The 23,879-nt window shown below is 46.3% G+C and overlaps 1 protein-coding gene across 1 annotated transcript; it reads left to right on the top strand.

Moving 5' to 3' along the window:
• Window positions 1-477: 477 nt before the first annotated feature.
• STC1 (stanniocalcin 1) lies at window positions 478-13,742 on the top strand. The gene is made up of 4 exons (XM_027839989.1): window positions 478-613; window positions 4,762-4,904; window positions 7,657-7,868; window positions 13,322-13,742. Exons 1-4 carry the CDS (start codon window positions 496-498, stop codon window positions 13,590-13,592), a joined length of 744 nt encoding a protein of 247 aa, XP_027695790.1. The 5' UTR covers window positions 478-495; the 3' UTR covers window positions 13,593-13,742.
• Window positions 13,743-23,879: the final 10,137 nt, after the last annotated feature.

Below are 23,879 nucleotides of genomic sequence, written 5' to 3'. Positions count from 1 at the left end.
CACACACACACACAGACACACACACACACACACACAGAGACACACACACACACACACACACACACACACACACGAAATATTGGCACCAGGTACTGAGATCTGCTGGAAAATATTCCTCCGAAGTCCAGGGCCCCGGCGCTTGAATGAGTGTGTGGCCGCTCATTGGCTGACCGGCCCCGCTCCTGATTGGCTCCCGATCCCGGGGAGCGATAAGAGCGGCTATAAATTCCCTGGGTGCTGCTCGGGAGCCCCCAGTTTGTCCAAGCCAAAGGTGCCAGCACCTCCACCCTGAGCGCGGCAGCCGCTGCAAACACCAGCAAGCTTGCAGCCGGCAGCCTCGCCCGCCGCCTGCCTCAGCCTCCAGACGCGTCCAGATCCACGTCTTCTCTCAAGCCCGGAGAGACCGGGAGGAAAGGAGGGGGGGAGGAGGAGGAGAAGGAGGGAAGCGGGGATAGGGGGAGAAAACCCGGCAACTTAGCGGGAACTTCTCAGAGGATGGTCCACAACTCCGCCGTGCTGCTGGTGCTGGTGATCGGCGCTTCTGCAGCCACCGACGCGGAGCAGAATGACTCGGTGAGCCCCAGGAAGCCCCGGGGGGCGGCTCACAGCTCAGGTAAGCGGCCGGGCACCGGGCACCGGGCACGGGCACCACCCGCCCCCCGTCTTCGCACTGCCCCTCCCTACCCGCCACCCCGATCCCCCAGAGCCGCCCTGCATCTCCCGGCTCTGCCGCTAAAGCGGCCGTGCTTGTGTGTGCCGGCCGGCAGGCTGGAGCTCCGAAGCGTGTTTCGTTCATGCCCTACGGCCCTGAAGCGGCGAGGGGAATCCGATAGCGCCGGGGAGCGGACCGCCTTTGTCTAATAAATTTCTATGCGACTGATGAAGAATCCGAAGAGAAGGCGAGCCCGGGGCCGAGGGGGTATTTCGTTGCATAAGCCTCTCAGTCAGATCGCCTGTAATCTGGCACGTACCCTGCTGGGAGGAGGGCTGGGGAGGGGGCGTGGGGAGCGTTTCCAGGCACGCTCTCAGCGCTTCGCAGGGACTGGCTCTGAAGGTGAGCCCTGGACAGGCTGATGCAACCCAAGGCCCCCTTAAAAAAGAAAAAAAAAAAAAACCACTTGGCATCCTCAGCCTTGCGGAGAGCACATGCTAAAATGAGAAGAAGAAAAAATCCTTGAACCCTCAGGAGTGATGGGTCATCAAGGATGAATTCAAAGAGAAGCACATTCCCTCTCCCCGGCCCTAGCGTTGAAACATTCGTGCATCACATGACTAAGAAAACCCTTTAATTTTTTTCTTTCCCCCCCCCCCCCAAACTGCAGCTGTTTTTTTCTGAGTGAAAGGGCTTTCTAGTCCTGGCTTCCAAAGCAGTCCCTTGCCTATTGCCTTTGTCTCTAAAGGGTTAAGGTTCACTAGGAGTCAGCAGGGACACCTCTGGTCCCTGTTTTGTCTCCACACCCTTGTTCCCCCTCTGGTACCCAAACACCTTCTCTCTGCTCGCTGGCCCCTGGGGAATCTTCCATTCTCCCCGCCTTCCCAAAGATCAGAGCTGGGTCCTAGATGACGGAGATTGAAGGGACTTTAGGAGCATCTAGCCCAAGGCTCTCATTTCACAGATAAAGAAACTGAGACTCCATGATGGGAAGTGACTAGCTCAAGGTCATGGAGAGAGCAAACCATCAGAGCCAGGGTTCAGATTAGGCTTCTCTGACTTCCAATCCAGAGAGCCTTCCACCCCGCCCTGAAAGATCAGCATGAATGCATAATCTCAGAATCAGATTTCAAACTACAGTAGATTTTGAGAGATCACCTATTCCAACCCTCTTCTATTGCAGAACAGAAAACAGATGTCTAGAGAAGGAATGGAATCCCAGACTTAGAAATTTAGATCTGAAAGGGAACTCAGATCGTCTAGTCTGACCGCTTCCTTGAAGAGAGGCGAAATGACTTGCCCAAGATAACATAGCTAGTTAGTGGCAGAATTTGAACCCAGGTCCCACAGCTAGTAAGTGGCAGACCAGGATTTGAACCCGCCGCTCAGCTTTTCGTGACACCAAGGAGATGGCGGCAGGTGTCAGATGGGTAGCTTCTCTCCAGAATTTGTCCTGCTTCCTCCTTCCCAGAAGACACACGGCGATTTCTCCCCCACCTCCACCCTCCCCCAGCCCAATGGAGAGTAGTAGGTCTCTGGGCAATGGTCCCATTTCCTTTTGTACTTTGGTTGCTATAGAAATCCAACGATTCCTTCCCAACTCTAGCCTGCCTAAGACAATAGCAGCCCTAATGCATATTAAAACTGCTGCGAGCAAAGTTATCATTTGAACCCGTGGAAATCTATAATTAGGGAAATGACTTGTAGCATCCCAGAGGCTGGGGAGGGGGGGAGGGGTGGGGAAGCCCAACTGAACCAGGGAAGCTTTTGATCTCCGGGGAGAATCCTGTGGAATGGAGGCTGCAGATAGCTTCTTGCTGAGCTGCCTGCCAGAACGCACTCCCCCCTCCCTTCTGGAGGGGAGAAATTACTTTTATGGGAGATCTTATCCAGAATGCAAAAACCCTCATGCAAGTTTTCAGCTTGCGGTTTTCTCCCAGTCTTGCACAACGGGGTCCTTGGACTCATTACTCCACACCTGTGTTTCTCCTAAATAAGGCTTTTAATGTCTTCAGAGAGAGAGAGAGAGAGAGAATATGACTGAATATTGTGTGTTGCTCTGAGCACGATTCTATAATGGGGGGACTAGGGAAAAACACCAGCTGGCTCTATTCCCTTTTTGGCCAACCCAAAGGTGAATGTGACTTGGGCAGCCCGGGAGGCTGATGGGTTCACAGGTGGGCATGTGGAATCGCTTTCTACCCTTCTGTGGTGAATTGTGAGACAATGTGATGCAGTAACTGGAGGGTACATAGAGTGGTATATTTAGAGTCAGAAGGCATCTAGTCAACCCCCTCATTTTAGAAATGAGAAAATTGAGTCCAGAGACTGTGCGGTGATTGGCCCAAGGTCATGGAAGGAGTAAGTGGGAAAAAAAGGATTTGAACCCAGACCTTCAAATTCCAAAATCCAGTTTTCTTTTTGCTGTATCATGCTCCTTCCCAAGGTTTGGCCTTTGAAAAAGAAGACCTGGGCTCAGGTCCTGCCTTCTCACACTTACCAACTGTGTGACCCGGAGCTAGCCACCAAACTTCTAAGGCTCTTAAGTCCCAGAGGAGTTGATGATTGGCATTGGTGAAGGGAGTTTTCAAACTGGGAGTTTACCATCAATAAAAAAAAAAAAAAAACAGGTTTGGACTTTTTGAAAAAGTATGTTCTCAAATGAGCTCTCTAGAACCAAACTGGCTGGTTTCCTTCTCCCACCGCCTCCCCACCCCCAACCTTACCTAAGTGCAGACACTCCTGCTTTCTGAACTTATACCTGTTTCTTAGAATGCCTCTTAAGCCCTAAAGGTAATAATGCCTTATAAGACTCAGTAAAGAGAGACATTGTGGGAGAGTGGAAAGATGGTCAACTCTTAAGCCAGAGAACCTGGGTTCAAAGTCTGCCTCTGACTATTAGCTTCCTATGGACCCTGGGCAAGTTACCTCATCTTTTTGGGGGTCTGATTTCCTCTGACTGCTGGATTGGTTTCATGGCCTCTGGAACCCCATTCATCTCTGACCCTATGATCCTAAGGCACCAGCAATGATTAGATAGTGACTACTGACATTTCTGTAACAATTGGGCAAAGCCTTTTCTTCCCAACAGCTCCTTGAACTAGTTATTACCCCATTTACAGATAAAGAAACTGAGGTTTGGAGAAATTACTTGTCCAAAGTGGTGTAGCTAGTAGGTCTTCTGATTCTTAATCCCAGGCTTATTTGGGGGGGGGAGGGAGGATACATCCTCCCCCACTTTTTCTCTGAAGAATTAAACATATGCTCCGGTTGGAAAAGATTTCAATTTGGAATCAGAAGACCTGAATTCAGATCCTACATCTGCAACGACTTTGGACAAGGTCACCTCTGGGCTTCTCACTGTATCATAAATTAAGACCAGGAAGGGATCTTAGAGGTGAAGAAATGAATTGCCCAAAGTCACACAGCTAGTAATGTCTGAGAAAGAATTTGAGGCTGGATTTGAACTCAAGTCTTCCTGACTCCCAAGCCCACTGAAGAAAGTGACTTCTAAGGTCCCCCGTTGGTTAACATCCGGACTCTTATGATCCTGTTTTCTGGGACATTCAAATAAGGAGAAAAATCTCCTGGTGAATGGACCCTTGCCTCTCACTCTTTCGTATTCTTTCTCCCTCTCTCCTCCTTGGGCATCCCAGTATGACAGAGCTGACTCATTTGCTGGTTTCATGCCTAGAGGCAGCTAGTGGATAGAGCTAGAGTCAGGAAGACTTGAGTTCAAATCCAGCCTCAGACACTTACTAGCTGTGTGACCCTGGGCAAGTCACTTAACTTGTCTGCTTCAGTTTCTTCATCTATAAAATAGAAATAATTATAGCACCTGTCTCCCAGGGTTGTTGTAAGGGTAAAATGAGCTAATATTTGTGAAAGTGCTTAGTGCCGTGCCTGGCACATAGTAGGTACTTTAAAATGATTATTCCCTTCCCCTTCCTTTCCTGTACTACGAACTTCTTGTCTGGGTTCTCCCTCCCTCAGATGCCAGACTCCACCTGGAGAAGCCTCATTTGTCCCACCAATGCACTTGAAGACTGGATCCCATCCCCACCCCCGCCCCCACCCCCACTGATGCACGTTGTCTCTCCTCTTTTCAGCTGAAGTGATCCGATGCCTCAACAGTGCTCTGCAGGTGGGCTGTGGGGCTTTTGCATGTCTGGAAAACACTACCTGTGATACAGATGGAATGTATGACATCTGCAAATCCTTCCTGTACAGTGCCGCAAAATTTGATACTCAGGTAAGAGGCATTGGGAGGAACGGGTCACCTCCTGCCACAACTGAGGCAACTGTTTGAGTAAGCAACAGAGGCTGTCTTTCTTCCCCTACCCTCTTCCCCACCCCAACCCCAATTGCCTTTGTGAACAAAGGTTCAAATCTTCACTCCACTGGGGGTCTCAGAGGGTCTTTGATGGGGGGGTGACTATGGAGCAGTAGAATTAGAAAACCTCAGTTCAAAGCCTGGCTCTGCCCCTCTTTCTGAGCCTCAGTTTCCTCTTCTGTAAAACTGGGGAGGGGGCATAAAACTATGACCTTTCAAGTCCCTTTCAGCTCTAACTGATGATCCTGTGATCCTGATGGAATCAGACAGAGGTGGGGGAGCAGAAAATTACCTTTCCTTCATGTTATGAGCCCATAAATAATTCCTTTCAAAATAGTTTTTCTCCTAGAGAAAAGAACTAGGAACTGGGCAGTCTTCCCTCTGGAAACAAAGCCAAGCGACGAGTCTCTTTCCTTGCAAAGGTTTTAAGTGGCTTCCGGGGTCCCTCTAAATCTGAGGGGTTTTTCACGATTCTTTCTAATATTTCACCTCCTTTCTTTTCTCAACACAACTCCAGGAGACGGCTGGAGGGGCACTTTGGCAGACAAAACTCCACAAGCCTCCCGTGGGCTTAGGTGATTCAGTGACAGCCCCACGTTGGCACCATGTCCTGTTTACACCCAGTATCATGTCTGTTGGCCCCGTAGGGTGCTGATTTACTAGGATGGGGACTGTAGCATGTGGTGAAGCTACTGAGACAGCAAAGGGCAAGCAATAAAACCCGGTAGCCTTGGGAGCCCCACTCTGGTAAGATGAAGCAGTTAGGAAGCACCCACAAGCAATCTAGTCAGGCCCTGCCCTCCAAGAGCTAGTTCTGAGAAGAGCTGGGGGTGGGACAGGACTCCAAGGTGGGGGTGGGGAGGCTGTGGGCAGAGATGAGGAGAATGGCCGGTGTGAAGGTGAGATGGCCAAGAAGGAGCAAGGAGGGCTGGTTCTGGGTAAGATAAGGCTAAAGCTCCCCTATCAGAGTCAGGGAGTCCATTTCCTAGATGTATAAGCTCTCCACACTAGTACCCCCAAGTACGGCCCTCATCCCTTACAGCTCTCTTGGCACCTTACTGACATGATCTCATTTGAAGCCGGACAGTTAATGCTATGGTTACCATCCCCATTTTGTAGATAAGGAACTCAAGGCCAGCAGAAGTCAAGTGACTTGGCCAAGGTCACGCAGCTAGCAAGGGCCAGAGGCAGGATTCTAACCCAGGTCTTCCAAGTTCGGCATTTTATCCACACTTGGCTACCTTCCTCTTTAATAATGAGGCAGCTAAGTGTCCCCGTGGATAGAGAGCTGGCCCTGAAGGAAGAACCCGGTTCAAATCCTGCCCCAGACTTTTATTTGCTGTGTGACCCTGGGCAAGTCATCTGAATGCTCTGTGCCTCTATTTCCTCCTCTGTAAAATGGGGATAATAATAGCATTTCCCTCCTGAAGTGACTGTGAGAATCAAATGAGGTAATATCTGTAAAGTGCTTTGCAGACCTTAAAGCACTATGTAAATGATTTTATTGTTGCTAATTTGTGTCCAACTTTTCATGACACCATTTGGGGTTTTCTTGGCAAAGATACCGGAGTGGTTTGCCATTTCCTTCTTCAGCTCGTTTTACAGATGAAGAAACTGAGGCAAACAGGGTGAAGTGACTTGCCCAGGGTCACACAGCTAGTAAGTGCCTGAGGCTGGATTTGAACTCAGGTCTTCCCGACTCCAGGCCAGTCATCCTATCCACTGTTATCACTTGGCTGCCCCATGTAAAAGATAGCTGTTATTAGTAATCACTGGGCCCCCTTCTTCACAGAGATGCCATGAGCACTTTGTTAAGTACACAGAGACATAGAAGGGCTGGCTAGTTTGATTTCTCAAGTGGCCAGGACACTGAGCCCCTGGGCCTGAAGCTCATTCAATGGCTCTGGAGGGCCTAGGCTCAGACTTTCGCTCTGCTGCCAACTCCTTTTGGGCCCATGAGTGCATCGTTGCCCCTGTTTGAGACGCAGGTTTCTCATCGGTAAAACCCAGAGGCTGGACAAGGACATTGATGCTCTAGCCCAGCCACTGCCCTGGGTCCCATCCCGCCTCCTCTGGCATGTTGCCATAGTTACCCCAGAACTCTCTGTGCTTGCAGCTTCTCCCCTCTCTAATCCGTCCTTGACACAGCTGCCAAAGCAAAGCACTGCCTGCTTCCCTGCTCCCCTGCTTCTCAAGAAGGTTCAAGGTCTCCCTGTTGCCTAAGCCCTTCCCAGCCTGACTCTGGGCAGATTGTGCATCGCTCCCCTTCTTATGGCCTCTCGAGTCCAGCCAAATCGCTTTTTTTTTCATATACCACAAGGCATCTCTCATCTCCATGGCTTTGTGACCTCCTCACCTTTTCCTTTGGGGATCCCCACCTTCCTTCAAGGCAAACTCAAGGGCCACCTTCCTACGTGAGGGTCTTTCTTGATGTCCACTGCCACCATTTGTTGGTGTCCTCTAAAATTCCTTTGAATGTCCCTTCTAATTATTTACTGTTATCTATGTTGTATCTCTCCAGTAAGGGCCATTTCTTTTTTCTTTTCTTCCTGTTTCAGTATTCCCTGTACTTCACACAGTGCCTTGCAAACAGTGGATACTTAATAAGTGCTTGTGGAGTAGAATGGTCCCAACCAATGCTAAGTCCCTCCTTTTCTCATGGACCTTTCAGGGAAAGGCCTTCGTCAAAGAAAGTCTGAAGTGTATCGCCAATGGCATAACCTCCAAGATCTTCACGGCCATTCGGAGATGTTCCACATTCCAGAGGATGATCTCCGAGGTACAAGAGGATTGTTACCACAAGCTGGACATATGCGGTGTGGCCAAGAAGAACCCCGAAGCCGTATCTGAAGTGGTCCAGCTGCCCAATCAGTATTCCAACAGGTACCCCATTATTCCTGGAGCCAAAGGCGGGAGGGGGGGAGAGATGAGAGAGACTCCATTGGTAACTGGCAACACCTGACCTCTGTGCCACCGAGCCTTCCCCTACCCTGCAGGGAGAATGGTCAGACTGCTCCCGAAGCTTTCACTGCAAGTACAGGAGAAATCATTCAAGACTTACCAAACCACCTAACTTTAAAGTTAGGATCGCTTTCCAAAGTGCACATAGGACCATAGATCCCTATCTGGGAGTGACCTGAGTATTCATCTAGTCCAGCCCTCTCATCTTCAGAAAAGAAAAATGAGATCTAGACGAGCGAAGGTGGCGCATCGGACAGAGGGCTGAAATCCAGCTTTAGAAGCTGACTAGCTATGTGAACCATGAGCAAGTCACTTAACCACTTTCTGCCTCAGTTTCCTCACCTGTAAATGGGGTTAACAATAGCCCCTACCTCCTGGGGTCATTGTGAGGATCAAATAGGATAATATTTGTAAAGTGCTCAGCACAGTGCCTGGCACATAGCGAGTACTATTTGTGAGCAATTATTACTGTTGTTGTTGTTATACATGTTAGCTCCTGAGTCTAGATCCAGCGCTCTTCACTGTGCCAATCATCCTCTAACAGAGGAAGAAAAGTATGCCAAACGAACAAGCACTGATCAAGTACCAGGCACTGGGGACACAGAAGCAAGAATGAAGTCATTCCTGCCCTCAGTGAGCTTACACTCTAATACTCTAATACTCTAATCCCTAGATCAGACACCATGGTAGACACTAAGGATACAGAGACAATGATGAGACAATCCCTGCCCTCAGTGACCTTAAGTCTCCTGAGCATTTATAAGTGTTTACTCTATGAGGAGTAGAAGAAGCTGCTTCTTCTTCTTCAGAAAGGGGAGGGGGTCTGAAACCTGAGGTCCCAGCCAGCTGGCCTTGCCTAGCTGAGTCTCCATAGGCAAGTCACTCTTTCCTCCTTGAGCCTATTCTCCTCACCCATCTAATGACCTTTGAGTTCCAGCTCAAAACATAAGATTTGAGTCCCAGATTCAGCATCTACTCGCTATGTGACCACAGGCAAATTGCTTAACTTCTCTGAGGAAATCAGAACTAGATAACCTGAGGGGAAGGGGGTCCTTTCTAACCCTACATCTGTGACACTTTGATCATCCCCACTTTAAAGTGAAGAAAGTGGCCTTTAGAGAGGTAAATGGAGAGAGGTGATTTACCCAGAATGGGAAATTGAACCAAAGACCTCCTGGCTCCCTGCTCAGCCTCTGGTCCACTATGCTGATGATAACAGGCGTTTCATTTGTAACATAGTAGTTTCGTGTTTGCCAAGTACTGTACGTCTATTGTCTCATTGAAGCTTCACAGCAAGCGTAGGAGATAGGTGCTATTATGATCCCCATTTTACAGATGAGAAGACTGGGGCCAAGTTAGGTAGATGTAACTTAGCCAAGGTTACAGAGCTGGGTTTGAACCCAGCTCTCTCGTGACGGTCCCTGCAAAGCCAGAGCTGGCATTTGGAGACCCTCATTTTCAAAGCGACCTTTCCCCGGGGCTTTTGTTGGAGCTGGCTAATTTTATGACTGTTTAGAGTTTTCCGGTTCCTTGCCGGGCTGCCCTTCGCTAGCTGAGATCTCTGCTCCCCTGAAACATCCTGCTTTCCCAGCCCAATCTCAGCACAGACACACATAGAACCTGTGCCAATTGGCAAGGAGGAATAAGAGGAAGTAGTTAACGGTCCATTCCACTTTCCTGTGACTTATCTGAAGTAAGGTGGGGGAGGAGAGGCAAAGACCCCTGCCAGCCAGCCCTGCCCAGGAAGAAGGGCCAGAGAAGGAGCGGAGAGCGGGGGAGGGCAGGTGCCCACCCCTATGGCCGAACTTGGCCAGATGTGGCCTTTTGCCACTGTGGGCAACCGGATGAGGCCAGCAGAGAAGGCTGAGGGTCAGTGAGCTCTACGCCCCAGACCAGAGCCAGTGCGTGTCACCGATGACGCTTCCCACCTCTCTGGTGCACGGACAGGGAACAGGAAACAGGAGAATAATATTGATCGAGGGAAACAAAAGGCTATTTATAGATTTTCACACACTGAGTTCCTAAGCCGCATGGACTCCAGGGCTGAGAGGAGCCTGAGCCTGGGCTCAGATCGAAACTTATGTTCTCATGAGAAAGTTGGGACCGGCTCTTTACCAAGCCTGGGGAAACTGACCCCTTCAGGGTGGATTTGTCAAAGGAGAGTGAGAAAACTAAAGCCAGGCTCCTTAATTTCCCATTCTGGGTAAATCACCTCTCTAAAGGCCACTTTCTTCACTTAAAGTGGGGATAATCAAAGCATCACAGATGTAGGGTTAGAAAGGACCCCTTCCCCCAGGTTATCTAGTTCCGATTTCCTCAGAGAAGTAAAGCAATTTGCCTGTGGTCATGCAGCGAGTAGATGCTGAATCTGGGCCGTGAATCAGGAGGATGGACCTGAGTTTGAATACTGCCTCGCCCGTGTGGCCCTGGGCGAGTCACTCTGCCCTGCCTTAGTTTCCTCACCTGTAAAATAGAGATGGTAATAGCACCCACTCCCTTCCCCGGATTGTTGTGAGCCTCAGATAAGATGTAGTGCCTGGCACATGAATCATTACTATTGTTATTGTTATAACTGTGTAGGTTGAATGGTAAAGACCCTGCCCCTGACTTGTGTGTGACTTTAGGCAAGTAATCACCTTCTCTGAGCCTCCATCACCTTATCAGCAAAATGCAGGAGCTGAACCCAAGGCTCCTTCCAACACCGACATTCTGAAATTTGAAGTTAATAGCTTAGGCTGCGTGCACAGTTCCTTAAGGTACCCAAAGGCTTCTTCTTCCCGGCAACCAACCGATGGCAACAAGGCATCGTCCTTTTCTCATCGGCCAGGAGATCCCAAGAGGCCAAAGCCCAGATAATGGTGGAGAACGGAAGGGCTGGCAGACAGAACTGGGACCTGCCCGTGGCTCTCTCTGGCTAGCCACCCAGGCAAAGGGAGGGCTCCGCGAAGCCTTCGTCCCTCTTCACGCTAGAGCCTTCCCTCCGTATGATCTCCTGGCATCCTGACACAGCTTCTCTGTACACAATTGTTCATGTGTGTCTTCCCCATCAGACTCTGAGTTCCATGAGGGCACGGGCTGGCATTGCCTTTCTTTGTATCCCTAGTGCTTAGCACAGTTCTTGGCACTAGTAGGTGTTTAACAAACACTTCCTGACTTGACTCCTGCCATGGGGTTGACGCTGGTTACCTCTTTTGCCTTCCTCTGGTCGTGGGAGCCTTCTCAGCTTGCCTTGTCTGGGGCAGATCCAAGCCCTGTCCTGTGCTAGCTAGGAACATCACAGGGTCATCTGTCTAGAAATAGATGCATCCAGAGGTCATCTGTTGTGACCATCTCATCTTAGAGGTGGAGAAAATGGGTCCAGGGAGGTCACGGCTTACCTAAAGTTACAATGGCAGTAGATGTCATTGTCAGAATTTGAACTCAGATACTCTTGGTCCATAACAGCTGGTGGGGTTAGGCAATGGGTTGTGTTGGCAAGGGTCATCATTCCCAATGCAGAAACAGTATGGTCTAGTGGACCGGGGGCTAGGCTTGGAGTTACAAAGACAGGTTTGCCTCCTGCCCACCCATTTAGTCATGAGACCCTGGGTAAGTCCCAGAACTTCACAAAATTAACTGAAGGCTTCAGTATCCAGGTCCAGATTTGGGCACCCAGATTGGCTTCCCAGCAGCATCAACTATTCCACCCTCAAGACAGAGAGGTGAGCTGCCTTAGAGGGAGCTCTTGCCTCTGCGCAACAGTCACCATCCTTCCTGACTCAGTTTCCCTCCACCATGGGAACAAATGTCAAGGGCCTGCCATCTTGACAACAGCCAACATTTCCGATGAGGTTGGGCGGGTGTGTGAATAGCTGCAGTCACCCCTGCAGTATAGCTGGTCTATACCTCCCCTCCAGGTCATAGGATTTGGGGCTGGAACAGTCACCTTGTGGTCCAGCCTCCCCAATGTACAGATAAGGAAACTGAGGCCATAAGGGTGTGTATCTTAGAATGTTAGAACTAAAACTGATTGGAAGCAACCCCAGTGGTGATCTGGTCCATCCCCTTCACTTTTCAGATGAGGAAACTGAGACCCAGAGTGTATATGTCATAGAATGTTAGAAAGAATCTTAGAACCTAGGATATTAAAACTAGAAGGAACCCTAGAGTCCACCTAAGCTACCACTCTTAATTGTATAGTGGAGAAAACTGAGGCTCCAAAAGGTTATCAGTAGAAGAAGTAATTATAATAATGGATATCTATGCATTGCTTAAGGTTCCAAAGCACTTCACATAAGTCATCTCATGATCCTCAAAACTACCTTTGGAGGAAGGTGCTGTTTTTAATCTCCCTTTTGCAGATGAGGAAAATGAGTCTGAGACTGGTTAAATGACTTGCCCAAGATCATACAGATAGTAAAAGCTAGGATGCAATGTCAGGCCTTCCATAGCTAAATGGAGTGTTCTTTACACTGCATCTATTCTTAGCTCCTGTAATTTCTAATCCTACAGGGAGGATATGCCCCAATTTAAAAAAAAATAAGAGTTAAGTGTGATCTCCCCTTGAGATTGGAGAAGAAAGGACATCCAGGGCATTTTGGCTAACCCAGCTCCAACTCCCCTCCCACAATCATCATCTCAACTCTGTCCAAGAGCAGAAAGGTCATTCCCTAAACTCATTAGATATGTTCTGCTCCATTTACCACACAGCCTTGAATGGACCTCTCTGGAGGGGTTAAGTCATACTGGAAAAATGACTAACCCCTTGCCCTCTGCAGAGAGTTAAAAATAAACAACCTTTTTTCTTGCCCACAGTGTAGCCTGGAACATCCCTTCCCATTCCATCCCTACCCCCAGTACCTTATACAGAAAGAACACTGATCCTAGGTAGTCTAGAGCCTTGGGCTGGCTCTGTGACCTTGGACAAGTCACTGACCCATCTGGTCCTCAGTTTCTTCCTGTTTAAAAAGAATGAACGTGTGGGCTAAATAAGTTTTCGGGCCTCTTCCAGCTCTCAAAACCCTGTGGTCTTTCCAATTTGAAAATGCTTCACAACTCTTAGAAAGTTGAACAACCACCTAGATTGTATAAGAGACCAGCATGGGATCGGTTCCATCTGGAAAGAGCCACCTTCTAAATGGAACAAAAGGATCCAGACTCATGCAGTAACCTCACTCCCTGGGAGAAGGTTAGATTTAGAGCCAGGGAGACCTGGGTTCAGATCCTGCCTCAGGTGCTTACCAGCTATAAGCCTATGATGCATCCTATCTCTGTGACCTTAGGTATCACCCTTTGCATGGGCATCTGTGACTCTCAGCTTGATTGGTACTTACTCATTCCTTGACTCTCCCCTGGGTTGAACTTAGTTATGAAACTTGCCTTCTCTTCTCCTCCAGATACTACAACAAGCTTGTCCGCAGCCTATTGGAATGTGATGATGAGACAGTGACCAGAATCAAAGACAGCCTGATGAAGAAGATCGGCCCCAACATGGCCAGCCTCTTCCATCTACTGCAGACGGACCACTGCGCCCAAACGCCATCTCGGGCTGACTTCAGCAGGAGGCGAATGGCAGAGCCTCAGAAGCTAAAAATCTTCTTCAGGAACCTCCGAGGTGAGGATTCTGCTGCCTCCCACATCAAACGCACATCGGCCGAGAGTGCATAACAGAGGCGGGGGCGTTCACACCCCTGCCAAGATAGTTTCATTTTAGGGGAGATAATGTGCCCATCTTGAGTGTACTGTGCCTGGTTTAATTTTTTTAAAACACTTTTATTTCAAAGTAGTTCCTATTATCTGTCTTCCTTTTCCTCCCACCCCCACCTCCCCACCCCCACCCCATCCCTTATAGACTGCATGGAACTAGCTTCTGTATCCAGTGTCCTGTCATTGCGATGGCAATGTCCCCAAGAACTTAACAGATGTGACCCTACTGCATCTTCCCCAGTGGAAACCACCCTTGTCCATGCCCTTCCCCAAACGACCCTCCGACCCCATCCGTCCGTGCTGTCCCCGAACCACCAGGGTTTTGAAGACGTCAGCCCTTTAGCATAGTTACCCCATGGAGTTAGCCGCTAGGGAACCACTGGAGGTTTAGCTGCGCATCTCGACCGCGCCGAGAGATGCCGATGGAGTTCGTGTTATGAAATCTGTGCTGGCCATGGACGAATATGAATGTTCTGCTTTGTGGGTCCCTGGTGAAGTAGCAACGTGTGATCGCGATCCCTCCAATGTCTCCTTTCCTTTTGTATTCGGGGCTCACTACTAAAGTGCTCGCGCCTCATTCTCTAGCCTGTCACGTTGTGCATTTCGATAGAGAATCAAACTTCTATCTCCATGTACTGTAACTGCTCAGAGCTTTAAAAGTCTCTTTAACACTTGTCTTAAAAACTAGCCTATCTTAAGGTCTAACTGTGGAATGTAAAGAGCTGAGGACTCACATACTGTAAATAAACGCCCGAGAAGGCTGCTTAGACCGAGCAGCAAATAATAATAACTTTATTGCCTAGAGATTTAGCCTCATGACGTAGCTTTGTTTTTCTCTTTCTGGGAATAGGGTCACTTCTCTCATGACTAGAAGTACATATACATACATGCTCTTGTGGCCTTTTTGATCTTTAAATATAATTAAAAGGATAGATGTCGCTTCCCTCTGCATCAGAATCTGAGATGGGCCTCTATTTGTTGGGTCAGGGAAACCAGCAGGCATTTCTGATGAAGCCCTGCTGAGGAGCTGACCTCTTGGTCAACCACCTCAAATCTGAGACTGCTTGCTGTTCCCTTAAATCTGGCTAGGAAGCAGCTCGATGTCACCGTAGGAAAGGGAGTTCCCAGAGCAGTATGTTCCGTGTCTTAGGAATTATAACTTCTTGGCAGGCCACACCCCCCCCAATCGCAAAAGGATGGTGAGGACATGAGACATGTAGCTCACCATTCCCTCTTTTGAAGGGCAAGGATTTGAGGGGAGTCAAATAATCCTGGGCCATCCAGCCTTAATAGAAATCTCCAGTATTTTATGTTGTCTGGGCCTCATCATGTCACTGGTTATCATTAAATGGCCAGCTGGGGATGGCATTGCAGCTTTGCAAGGAGAGAAAGACAGAGACAGAGACAAAAATCCCCCAACACCCCACCCCAGAGCTGGTGGCTTCATCAGCTTACTCATGAGGCCTCAGTATCATGAGTAACTTCTCGATGTACGTCCAAAGTTTTTCAAGGTCACTGTCCTCGGACTCGGTGGTCCCTCCCAGGCAATGCTGCCCACTGAAAGTCAAGCCTTCTAAACTTACTTAGATAGAAACTATTGGTGCTTCATTCTCCCTGAAATATAGGCAGGAGGTAACCCCATCCTGTAGATTCCCAGACAGAGAAGGGACGAGGGCAGAGTAGGTCTCTAGCTAAAGAGGAAGCAATACAACCAACCTTACCACAAAGCCTTTAAACCAATCACTTGCTGCCAAGGTACCCAAAGCAGCTGTGTGAATGTTGCTGCCCCCCTCCTCCCCCAAGCCTGCCCCCCCCACGAAGCCCATCCTCGGGGCACTCAGCAGTGAGCTGAGCCTATGGACCTGAAGGGTCACCTGCAGTTCTCCACTCCCAAAGAAATGGGCACTATGTCATCTTGTTGGGCATTGGGTGAACCATAGTCTGGGGCCCCCTTTATCAGGTAGGGTCGATGACTTGTGTAAACAAGAAAAGTTAATGGCCTGTGTGTCCTTATCCACACTAGCCATCCCACTGAGCTAGGATCCCAACGGGGCTGTTGGGATTTCAGCAAAATTGCCGGGGAATGTCTTACATCAGTCATGGGAATTCTTTCTTTTTGCTGTGGTTCCTTCATACCCCTCTAAAGTATATATACATATATGTATATATGTGTGTATATATGTATATATACATATGTGTACATATATAATTTATGTATTTATGGAAAGAAGCAATTCTTACTTGTCAATTTTCTTTGTTTTTTTTTGCTTCTCCCCTCCTTTCCCTCTCCTTCTCCTCATCTCCTCCCTACCTACAGTTCCAAAGTTTTTGTCTTGCATTCCCTGCCCAGAGTGATTTGGGGGCAGATCTCCACCTGACTGCATGATTCTTCTCTTGTGATCTGGTTGCACTTTAGAAAATTTTGTGCCATTATATTTGCATTAATGTATTTATAATTTAAATGATATTTAGGGGGTTGGGGCTGAGTACTGGAATAAACAGTGAGCATATCTGGCATATGTCATTATTTATTGTTGAATTACATTTTAAGCTCCATGTGCATATAAAGGTTATTAAACATATCATGGTAATGAGAGATTCAAGTTATTTTCTTTGCTTATTTTTATAATTAAAAGATACCATAGCATAATATGAAGTGAATTCCTTCTGAGACAAAAAAAAAAAATAAAGTGTTAAGTTTTATTTTTTGCCCTCTTTGGTGTCTTTCTTTTTCTTTTTTTTTTTAATTTTCAGGTAGAATGACATCCCACTATATAGGAAAGGTTTGGAGGGTCCTTTACTTTATCCCTTAGGCAGCTCTGGAGATTTAAAAAGAGGGTCTGTCTCAAACCATGTTTCTGGGGCTCCTTAGCTTTCTAGAGAGGCACCCTAGGATGCTACGGGCTTTTTCTAGGTGAAGTTAGACTCTGGGAAAAATTAATGAATGATTTTTTATTCCCTTCTCTCCAGCTCTGCCTGGGTGATGGTCACTTAGGCAAAGTTCTTTATTCCTCTAAACCTCAGTTTCTCTTGTTGTCCAATAAGGGAGTGGGAATAGATGACCTTTAAGGTTCTTTCTAGCTTTAGATATGAGTCTTAATTGTCTCTCTTTTTTTTGTTTTTTTAAGGCAATCAGGGTTAAGTGACTTGCCCAGGGTCACACAGCTAGTAAGTGGCAAGTGTTTGGTCTGAGGTCGCATTTGAACTCAGGTCCTCCTGACTTCAGTGCCAGTGCTCTATCCACCGCGCCACCTAGCTGCCCCTTAATTGTCTCTTCAGATTACATTTTGGTCCTTTAGTTCCCGAGTATTACTGACGACTAATACAAGGGTTGCCACCTATAGGCGGAAAATATATTACATCTGTTTGATCTTGGCAGCTAAAACTTCTCTTCCCACTGTTTCCCCACCAAATTGGCCCCAATCACCAGCTTAGTAATGATTGTCAGGGGGATCACTTCAGACCCCTTCCCTATGAACATGGGCATCTGGCTCCAAGTAAAGGAAATCACTCCTTTTCTGTAAAAATAAAGCTTTGTACAGCCCACTCTCTAAGATTGCCACCAGCTTTAATCTGTGATCCTATGGATGGATTAATTCTGCGAACAAAGGAAGGACGGCTCATTTTATTGTCAAAGAATCTCAGAATCTTCCTAGTGGTCATCTGGGCAGGAAAATCACAAATAGGGTCACAAAGCATCAGACATGACTGAGCAGCAATAATAATAACAACAAAAAAATTCTCTTTCTAATTTCCTCACCATGTTATGGAGTCTCAACCTAAAATGAGCTTAAATTTACCTCTTCCACCCATTGTTCCTAATTCTGCCCTCTGGGGAGAATAGAACAAATCTGATTTCCATTTGGCATGACAGCCTTTCTTACATTTGAAGACAATTATCATGTCCTCTCTCATCCTTCCCTTGCCCAGCTAAACATCCCCAATTCCTTTAAGGAATGCTATATGACCCTTCACCATCTTTGATACTTCATCCTTCTGGGTTCTGACTCCACCCCCACCTCATCCCTATCCCCATGAATTAGAATCCATAGGACTTATAGGCCAATAGGAAGTTGGAATCAAAAAGAACCTTGAGAATCCTCTAGTCTAAACTCATTTTAGGAGAATATTCACTCATCAAAGGGAATAATGGTTTCATCTTGTCTTTTCATCTACTGTACTTAACACAGAGGCATGAACATAGTAGGCACTCTATAAGTGTTGGTTGGATTATATTGGATGGGGGAGCTGAAGTTCAGAGAAGTGATCCAATCAACCAACAAGCATTTCTTAAGCACCTAGTGTGTGCCAGGCACTATGCTAAGCAATACAGATATGTGGACAGCACAAACATCCCCTCCCCTCAAGGGGCTCACAGACTAACAGGGAAGACTAACACAAGGAAAAACAAGGCACCAACAAGAGATGGGGAGTGAGAATGGGTCGTCATCTGTAAGAGAAGGCGCTAGTGGGGGAGGGGAGGAGGCTTGGTGCAGAAGATGAGAGTTGAGCTGTCTTGAGGAAAGCAACAGAGTCAGGGTTCAGCTCCAGGTTTCCTGCCTCCTGATCTCCCAATTCTGGTTGCTCTGCCCCAATGCCTTCATCTCTTTCAGTCTTTCCACACCCAGCAGGGAAATGCCAAGCTGAGAAATGGCATTAACTCCAGGGCCCCTCTCCAGAAGGCTTCTGCCAGCTATGATATCCAGAACTACTAATCACTTCCGGCTTTGTTGTTACATACATGTCTTTAAGGCAAGAAGCGAGCTCCGGAGACAGAACCCGCTTGGATCTGTGAGCCAGTTTATCCTGGATTCCACATTAGCCCATTCAGGTCTCTCTTCTCCTTTCTTGAGCTGGGGGACCTCTCTCATTAAGCCCTTGGTTCCAGTGAAGCCAAGACCGACAACCCCTTCCTCACTCTCCATCCCAGCCCAGAACATCCTCTCTCCACCTTCTTCCTGGGCCTGACACTGCTCCTTTGTTCCTGCCCAGAGCAGATCGTGAATAACAGCATACTTTCTAAGTCTTATCTGAACCACAACAGTTCCTGGATGTTCCCACCTCGGAGGCAATCTTGCCCATAAAATAAACTCAAGGGGCCACTTAGCAAAGTACCTGCAGGAGCTTGGAATGCAGCTGGAACCTTGGACTGCCAAAACCTCATCTCCCTTTCTCTCTTTTTGGCGCCATTTCCCAGTCATGGAAGTTTAACGTGCCCAGCTCTTGGCAATTGGTGACTCAAGCCACCTTAATAAAAAGAGCTGTGATAGCATCTTCCATGACTTCAGATGTCAAAAGCCAAAGAGAAGAGGGAAAGGCCCTCTTACATGACCACATCCTCATAATCCTGCCAGAGGAGAGACCTTATCTTGATTTTAATTTTTTCAGGTCCCTTTCATCTTCTACTCTAAAAAAAAATGGCCAGGAGAAAGCAGAGACCCACGCAGAGCTTATCCAATAGGCATCTCTCCAATTCGGGAATAGCCTGAGAGAGTAAGGAGCAGGGGGTGGGGAAGCATTAGCCCTGGAGAGAGTGGTTTAAGCTTGCTAAACCTAACTCCATCGTATGAATCCAGGCTCCCAATAATTCCACATTTGCAATGATTTCAACAAGACTTCTCAGCTACAATTCACTTCTAGCTTTAGTTAATTGCCTGTTAGAATATAAGCTAGCAGGGATGGTTTCTTCCATTGTACTTGAATCATAGTATAGCACCTAGTACATAGTAGGAGCTTAATAAATACTTGTTGATGAATTAATTAATGCTGAACCTCATGCCCTCAGCCTACTAGCCACCTCCCGCCATTTTGCTTTCAGGTCCATCCTGCACAGCTGAAGAATCTTCCTATTGTTCATTCACATTGGGGCATTCCTATACTCGGACTTTGTGTAGCCAATGGGCCCCCCTCTCGGTGAACCCACACAGACTCAAGTTTTGACTATGGAGAATTAAAAATAAATTACTTATCTTGGATTCAGAGATAAAGTACTTAACTTGTCTCGTTTGCACCATCCAGATCAAGATGTTAGAAACTTTTTTGAAGTTAAGGCACTGCCAAGGTTTTGTCTTTTTTTGTGTGTTGTTGTTATTCACCACAAAGAAATTCATTGAAGCAGTAAATATTTAATTGAGATAGAAGTTAGATGGCATCAGCCATATTCCTGAATGAGTGCAGCACACACACACATACACACACACACACACATACTCACACACACATTCTCTCTCTCTCTCTCTCTCTCTCTCTCTCTCTCTCTCTCTCTCTCTCTCTCTCTCTCTCTCTTTCTCTCTCTCTCTCTCAGAACTCCTCCCAAGTCATGACTTGTTGGTGCTAGGATAGAAAGACCACTCTGTACGGAGTCAGAGAATCTTCACTCAAATCCTTGCTTTGCTAATTCCTGTTAGGTCAAGTCAAATCAAGAAGTATTTATTAAGCTCCTACGATATACCAGGTACTGGGCTGAGTATCTAGAAATACAAAGAGGGAAGGAAAGCTCTCAAGGATCCTGTGGTCTAATGGAAGGAGACAATGCAAGCAACTATGTACAAACAAGATATAGACAGGATAAATTAGAGAGAATTTCAGAGAGAAAGCACTAACTTTTAGAGGGATCAGAAAAGACGTCTTACAGAAGGTAGGATTTTATTTTTTTACATTCATTTATATTTTTAATTTATGGAGTAAAACAAGCATTTCCACAATTAATTTAAAAGTATGATTGTACATGAACTGCAAATCTGTTATGTACAACTTGGTACAGGTAAGATCTTAGCTAGAACCTGAAGGAAGTTGAGGAATCTGAGATAAAGATGAGGAGGGAGTACATTGTAGGCATGGTAAACAACCAGTGAATATGCATGGAGTCTGGAAATGGAGGGTAATGTACACAGACTAGCAAAAGGAGGACCGATTACCCGTTCTGTGCCTCAGTTTCCTCATTTGTAAAACTATAGAGATGCTATTGATAGTTGAAGATCCTTGAAAAAGTTCCCTTGATTGGTGCATCTATGCAGGAAATCTTCTATGACCTTCATATATGACTAAAAGACATCTTGGAAGAGAGCTTGCTCTACTAGGTTTAATGATTTTATACAATCAATGTCAACATAAGGGCATCAGGATTTCATTTTCTGATCATTGTAATAGCTGTAATAGATTTGCAAAGCTCACGTATTATCTGATTTGAACTTTGTAACAACTCTCTGAGGTATTGTAGACGTTGTTACCCACATTTAATGGCTATAAAAACTGAGGCTAACAGAGGTTAAATGACTTGTCCGTGGTCCCATAATATGTGTCCAAGGTGAGATTGAACCCAGGTATTCCTGGGTCCAAATCTATCACCCTTTTCACCAATTACACCACCTCCCCAGTTATTGACTTTTGGACTTAAACCATGCTGTCTCATCCTGGAATTTCCCTCAGGACCCTGGAATATCCAACTACTTCCAGTTTTACCAGTAAATGCCTTTGGGATCATTTGTCTTCACTGGGTTTTCTGCCAAACTTTCTGCAAGTCTTTTTTTCTCTTCCATTGCTCTTGGCTGTTTGGTAAACTGGTAGTGCTCATAAGCTCCTGCTCTCTCCCCACATACAGATAGAGATTTATATATGACTCTGTATTTTAGACCTATGTTGCCCTTGGTTGATGTATATCTCTTGGCAAGGGATCAAGTGTTTATTGTGTGACGTGATTTCTATCATCTTTTTCATCAATCAACAAGCATTTAAAATGGCCCTGTTGTGTTCAGAACTCTGGGGATATAACACTATAAAAGCAGGCCAGCCCCTGCTTTTGAGGAGTTTATACTCTGTTGGTCCCATCTCCATCCCTTTGGGATAGAAAAGAGGAAACCAACACACCTGACTTCTCCTGTGGTCAACAATCCCTTCTTCCTGTTATCCAATATCCTTATGTGCCCACTAAAGACAACCCTGAAAGCATATAATGTAACTGAGGCTCATAATGGTGACTCTGAATGATCAAGAAAAGGCTAAATTCAATTTAGTGCACTCACTTTTATAAGGCAGGAAGGTAAAATATATCTGGGAGATTCTTCCATCAACAAACATGGCTGGAATATTTTGGTTCTTAAATATGAAGTGCTGGGTACTTTTGACAAGTCTGTCATATACAGAACTACATGAAGAGATAAGCACTGGGCAGAGTGGGGTGGATCCCCATCTGGTTGTATAGTTGAGCCCAAAAAGTTGTCATTAATGGTTCTGTTGAATCTGACTTGAAGGCAAGTCCCCAGAAATCTCTCCTTGTCCATATGCTGTTCAACATTTTTATCCGTGACTTGGACAAATCTATAGAAAGCAAACTTATCAGCTTCGTGGGTGACATTGATACAAAATACGAAGAATAGCTGTCATGTTGCATGACAAAGTCAGGGCCCCAAGAGATCGCAACAGGCTAGGATTCTGGGTCAAATCCATTCAGAGAAAATAAAGTAAGGACAAATAGGAGATCCCACAATTGGGATTAAAAAAATCAGCTACACAAGTACTATGTCAGGTAAACATGAGGCTATGGCTCATTTTTAATGGTGCTTTAAGCTTGCTCAATATGCATCAATAGTGGGATATGACAGCCAATAAAGCCGCCATCTTAGGCTATACTCATAGTCCCATATACTCAACCACAGCCACATTCTATCAGGAATATCATATTCACTTCTGGCAACCACCTTTTGGGAAGGACCTCGATAGCCCTTGTGACCTTGAGTACATCACTTACCCTCCCTGGGCCTCAGTTTCCTCATCTGTATATAGCAGACCCTCCTCTGGGAACAACTTGAACTCAGCATTAACAAATTGCATGTTAAATCCCCACAAGGTGATGAATACTCCAGTTTCAAAGTTCAATCTAGGTCCATATTCATAAAACCAAAACTCAGGAGCACCTTCCCTTTAATATCGATCAAACAAACAACAAGCATTCATTAATCATCTACTGTATGCCAGGCACTGTACTAAGCACTGAGATACTAACATTAAAAAATGAAATAATTCCTACTCTCAAGGAGCTCGCTTTCTCTCAGAGGAGATGATAGCATGTACAAAGATAATTATACACAATGTGTGTATATATATTATAATACATTATTAATATATTATAATATATACAGAGAGAGGAGAGAGAGATCTATAAGTAGATGTATGTAAATATAGATCTATATATAGACACATTGAATGACTAAAATAAATGCCTGGCAGTACAATACAACGTTGTTGATGAAAGGGCCAGTAGCAGATGTGGAATTCAAGAAAGACTTTGTGTTATATAGACACTATGAACTCAAAACAGAGGCGTTTACTGAGAAGACCCAGTAAGAACCCTAGTCACCAAACATTTCTCCAATAAACCTGACCACACTCCTTCAAATATACACAGCATCAAAAGGAAGAGTGGGAACGTGCACACAAAACACACGTAGGGAATATATGTGATCAACACAATTTACATTTTTGACACTATAGCACCCCAATGTCCTCTCTCTTCTCATCGTGTCCTCATGTCGTTTCCCCAATATGTGTAACATCTCTTTTTGGAGAGGTCATTTAGATAGTCTCTCTGAGCCTACTTGACTCCCAATTTCCCGAGCTAACTTTCTTAAATCCATAGCTGGCTCTTTTCTCTGCTGCCAGAAATCATTTTCTTTGAAATTGTCTCAACCACTTCTCTTTTTTACTCTGCTACCTGCTGGGTGCAGCATCCCCTACTGGGCTAATAGTTTTGCTACAAGATGTCATGACAGTAAGGACAGAGGAGAAATAAATTCCCTTTTTTCCCTAAGAGAGGATGAGAGATTCCCTCTTAAGAACTAAGTTCTTTTTCCATAGGTTCTCCTCCCTACTGCCAGGGGTCACCCTCCTCAGAGTTGCTTCACCTGCTAATAGCGTTTTTAAAAGGCTATAAGGGACGTGTGACCAATCTTTGCCAGCCGATGGCAAACTTCCCTCTAATTCCATGAAATCTGATTGCATGAACTCCTTCATTCCTCCTAAAGGGATAAGAAAGTATGAAGTTCTTCTTTACACAGCTTTTAAGATCTTAACACTCCATTGTCTCACTTACCTTCCCCTTTCCCTGATTTTATCGACCGGGTTAGGAAGAAATTAATTGTTCGTGGGTGTCCTGATCAATCCTTCTATGACGTGTCAGATGAGGGATTTGGACTAAGTAGTCTCTAAGGTTCCTATGTCCAAATGACGGTGACAGGAATGATAAAAAAAAAA

This window comes from Vombatus ursinus, unplaced genomic scaffold (assembly GCF_900497805.2).
Source record: "Vombatus ursinus unplaced genomic scaffold, bare-nosed wombat genome assembly UNPS02014837.1, whole genome shotgun sequence".
NCBI classification, from domain to species: domain Eukaryota; kingdom Metazoa; phylum Chordata; class Mammalia; order Diprotodontia; family Vombatidae; genus Vombatus; species Vombatus ursinus.
Note: the sequence above shows the minus strand (reverse complement) of the source record. Positions and strands in the feature narration are given on the sequence as shown.

Bases quoted from the DNA above. Each gene is read 5' to 3' on its own strand.
- STC1 (XM_027839989.1), top strand. From the start codon at position 496: ATGGTCCACAACTCCGCCGTGCTGCTGGTGCTGGTGATCGGCGCTTCT. The intron at 614-4,761 runs GTAAGCGGCCGG...TCCTCTTTTCAG, and splicing joins GGGGGCGGCTCACAGCTCAG to CTGAAGTGATCCGATGCCTC. The intron at 7,869-13,321 runs GTACCCCATTAT...CTTCTCCTCCAG, and splicing joins CCCAATCAGTATTCCAACAG to ATACTACAACAAGCTTGTCC.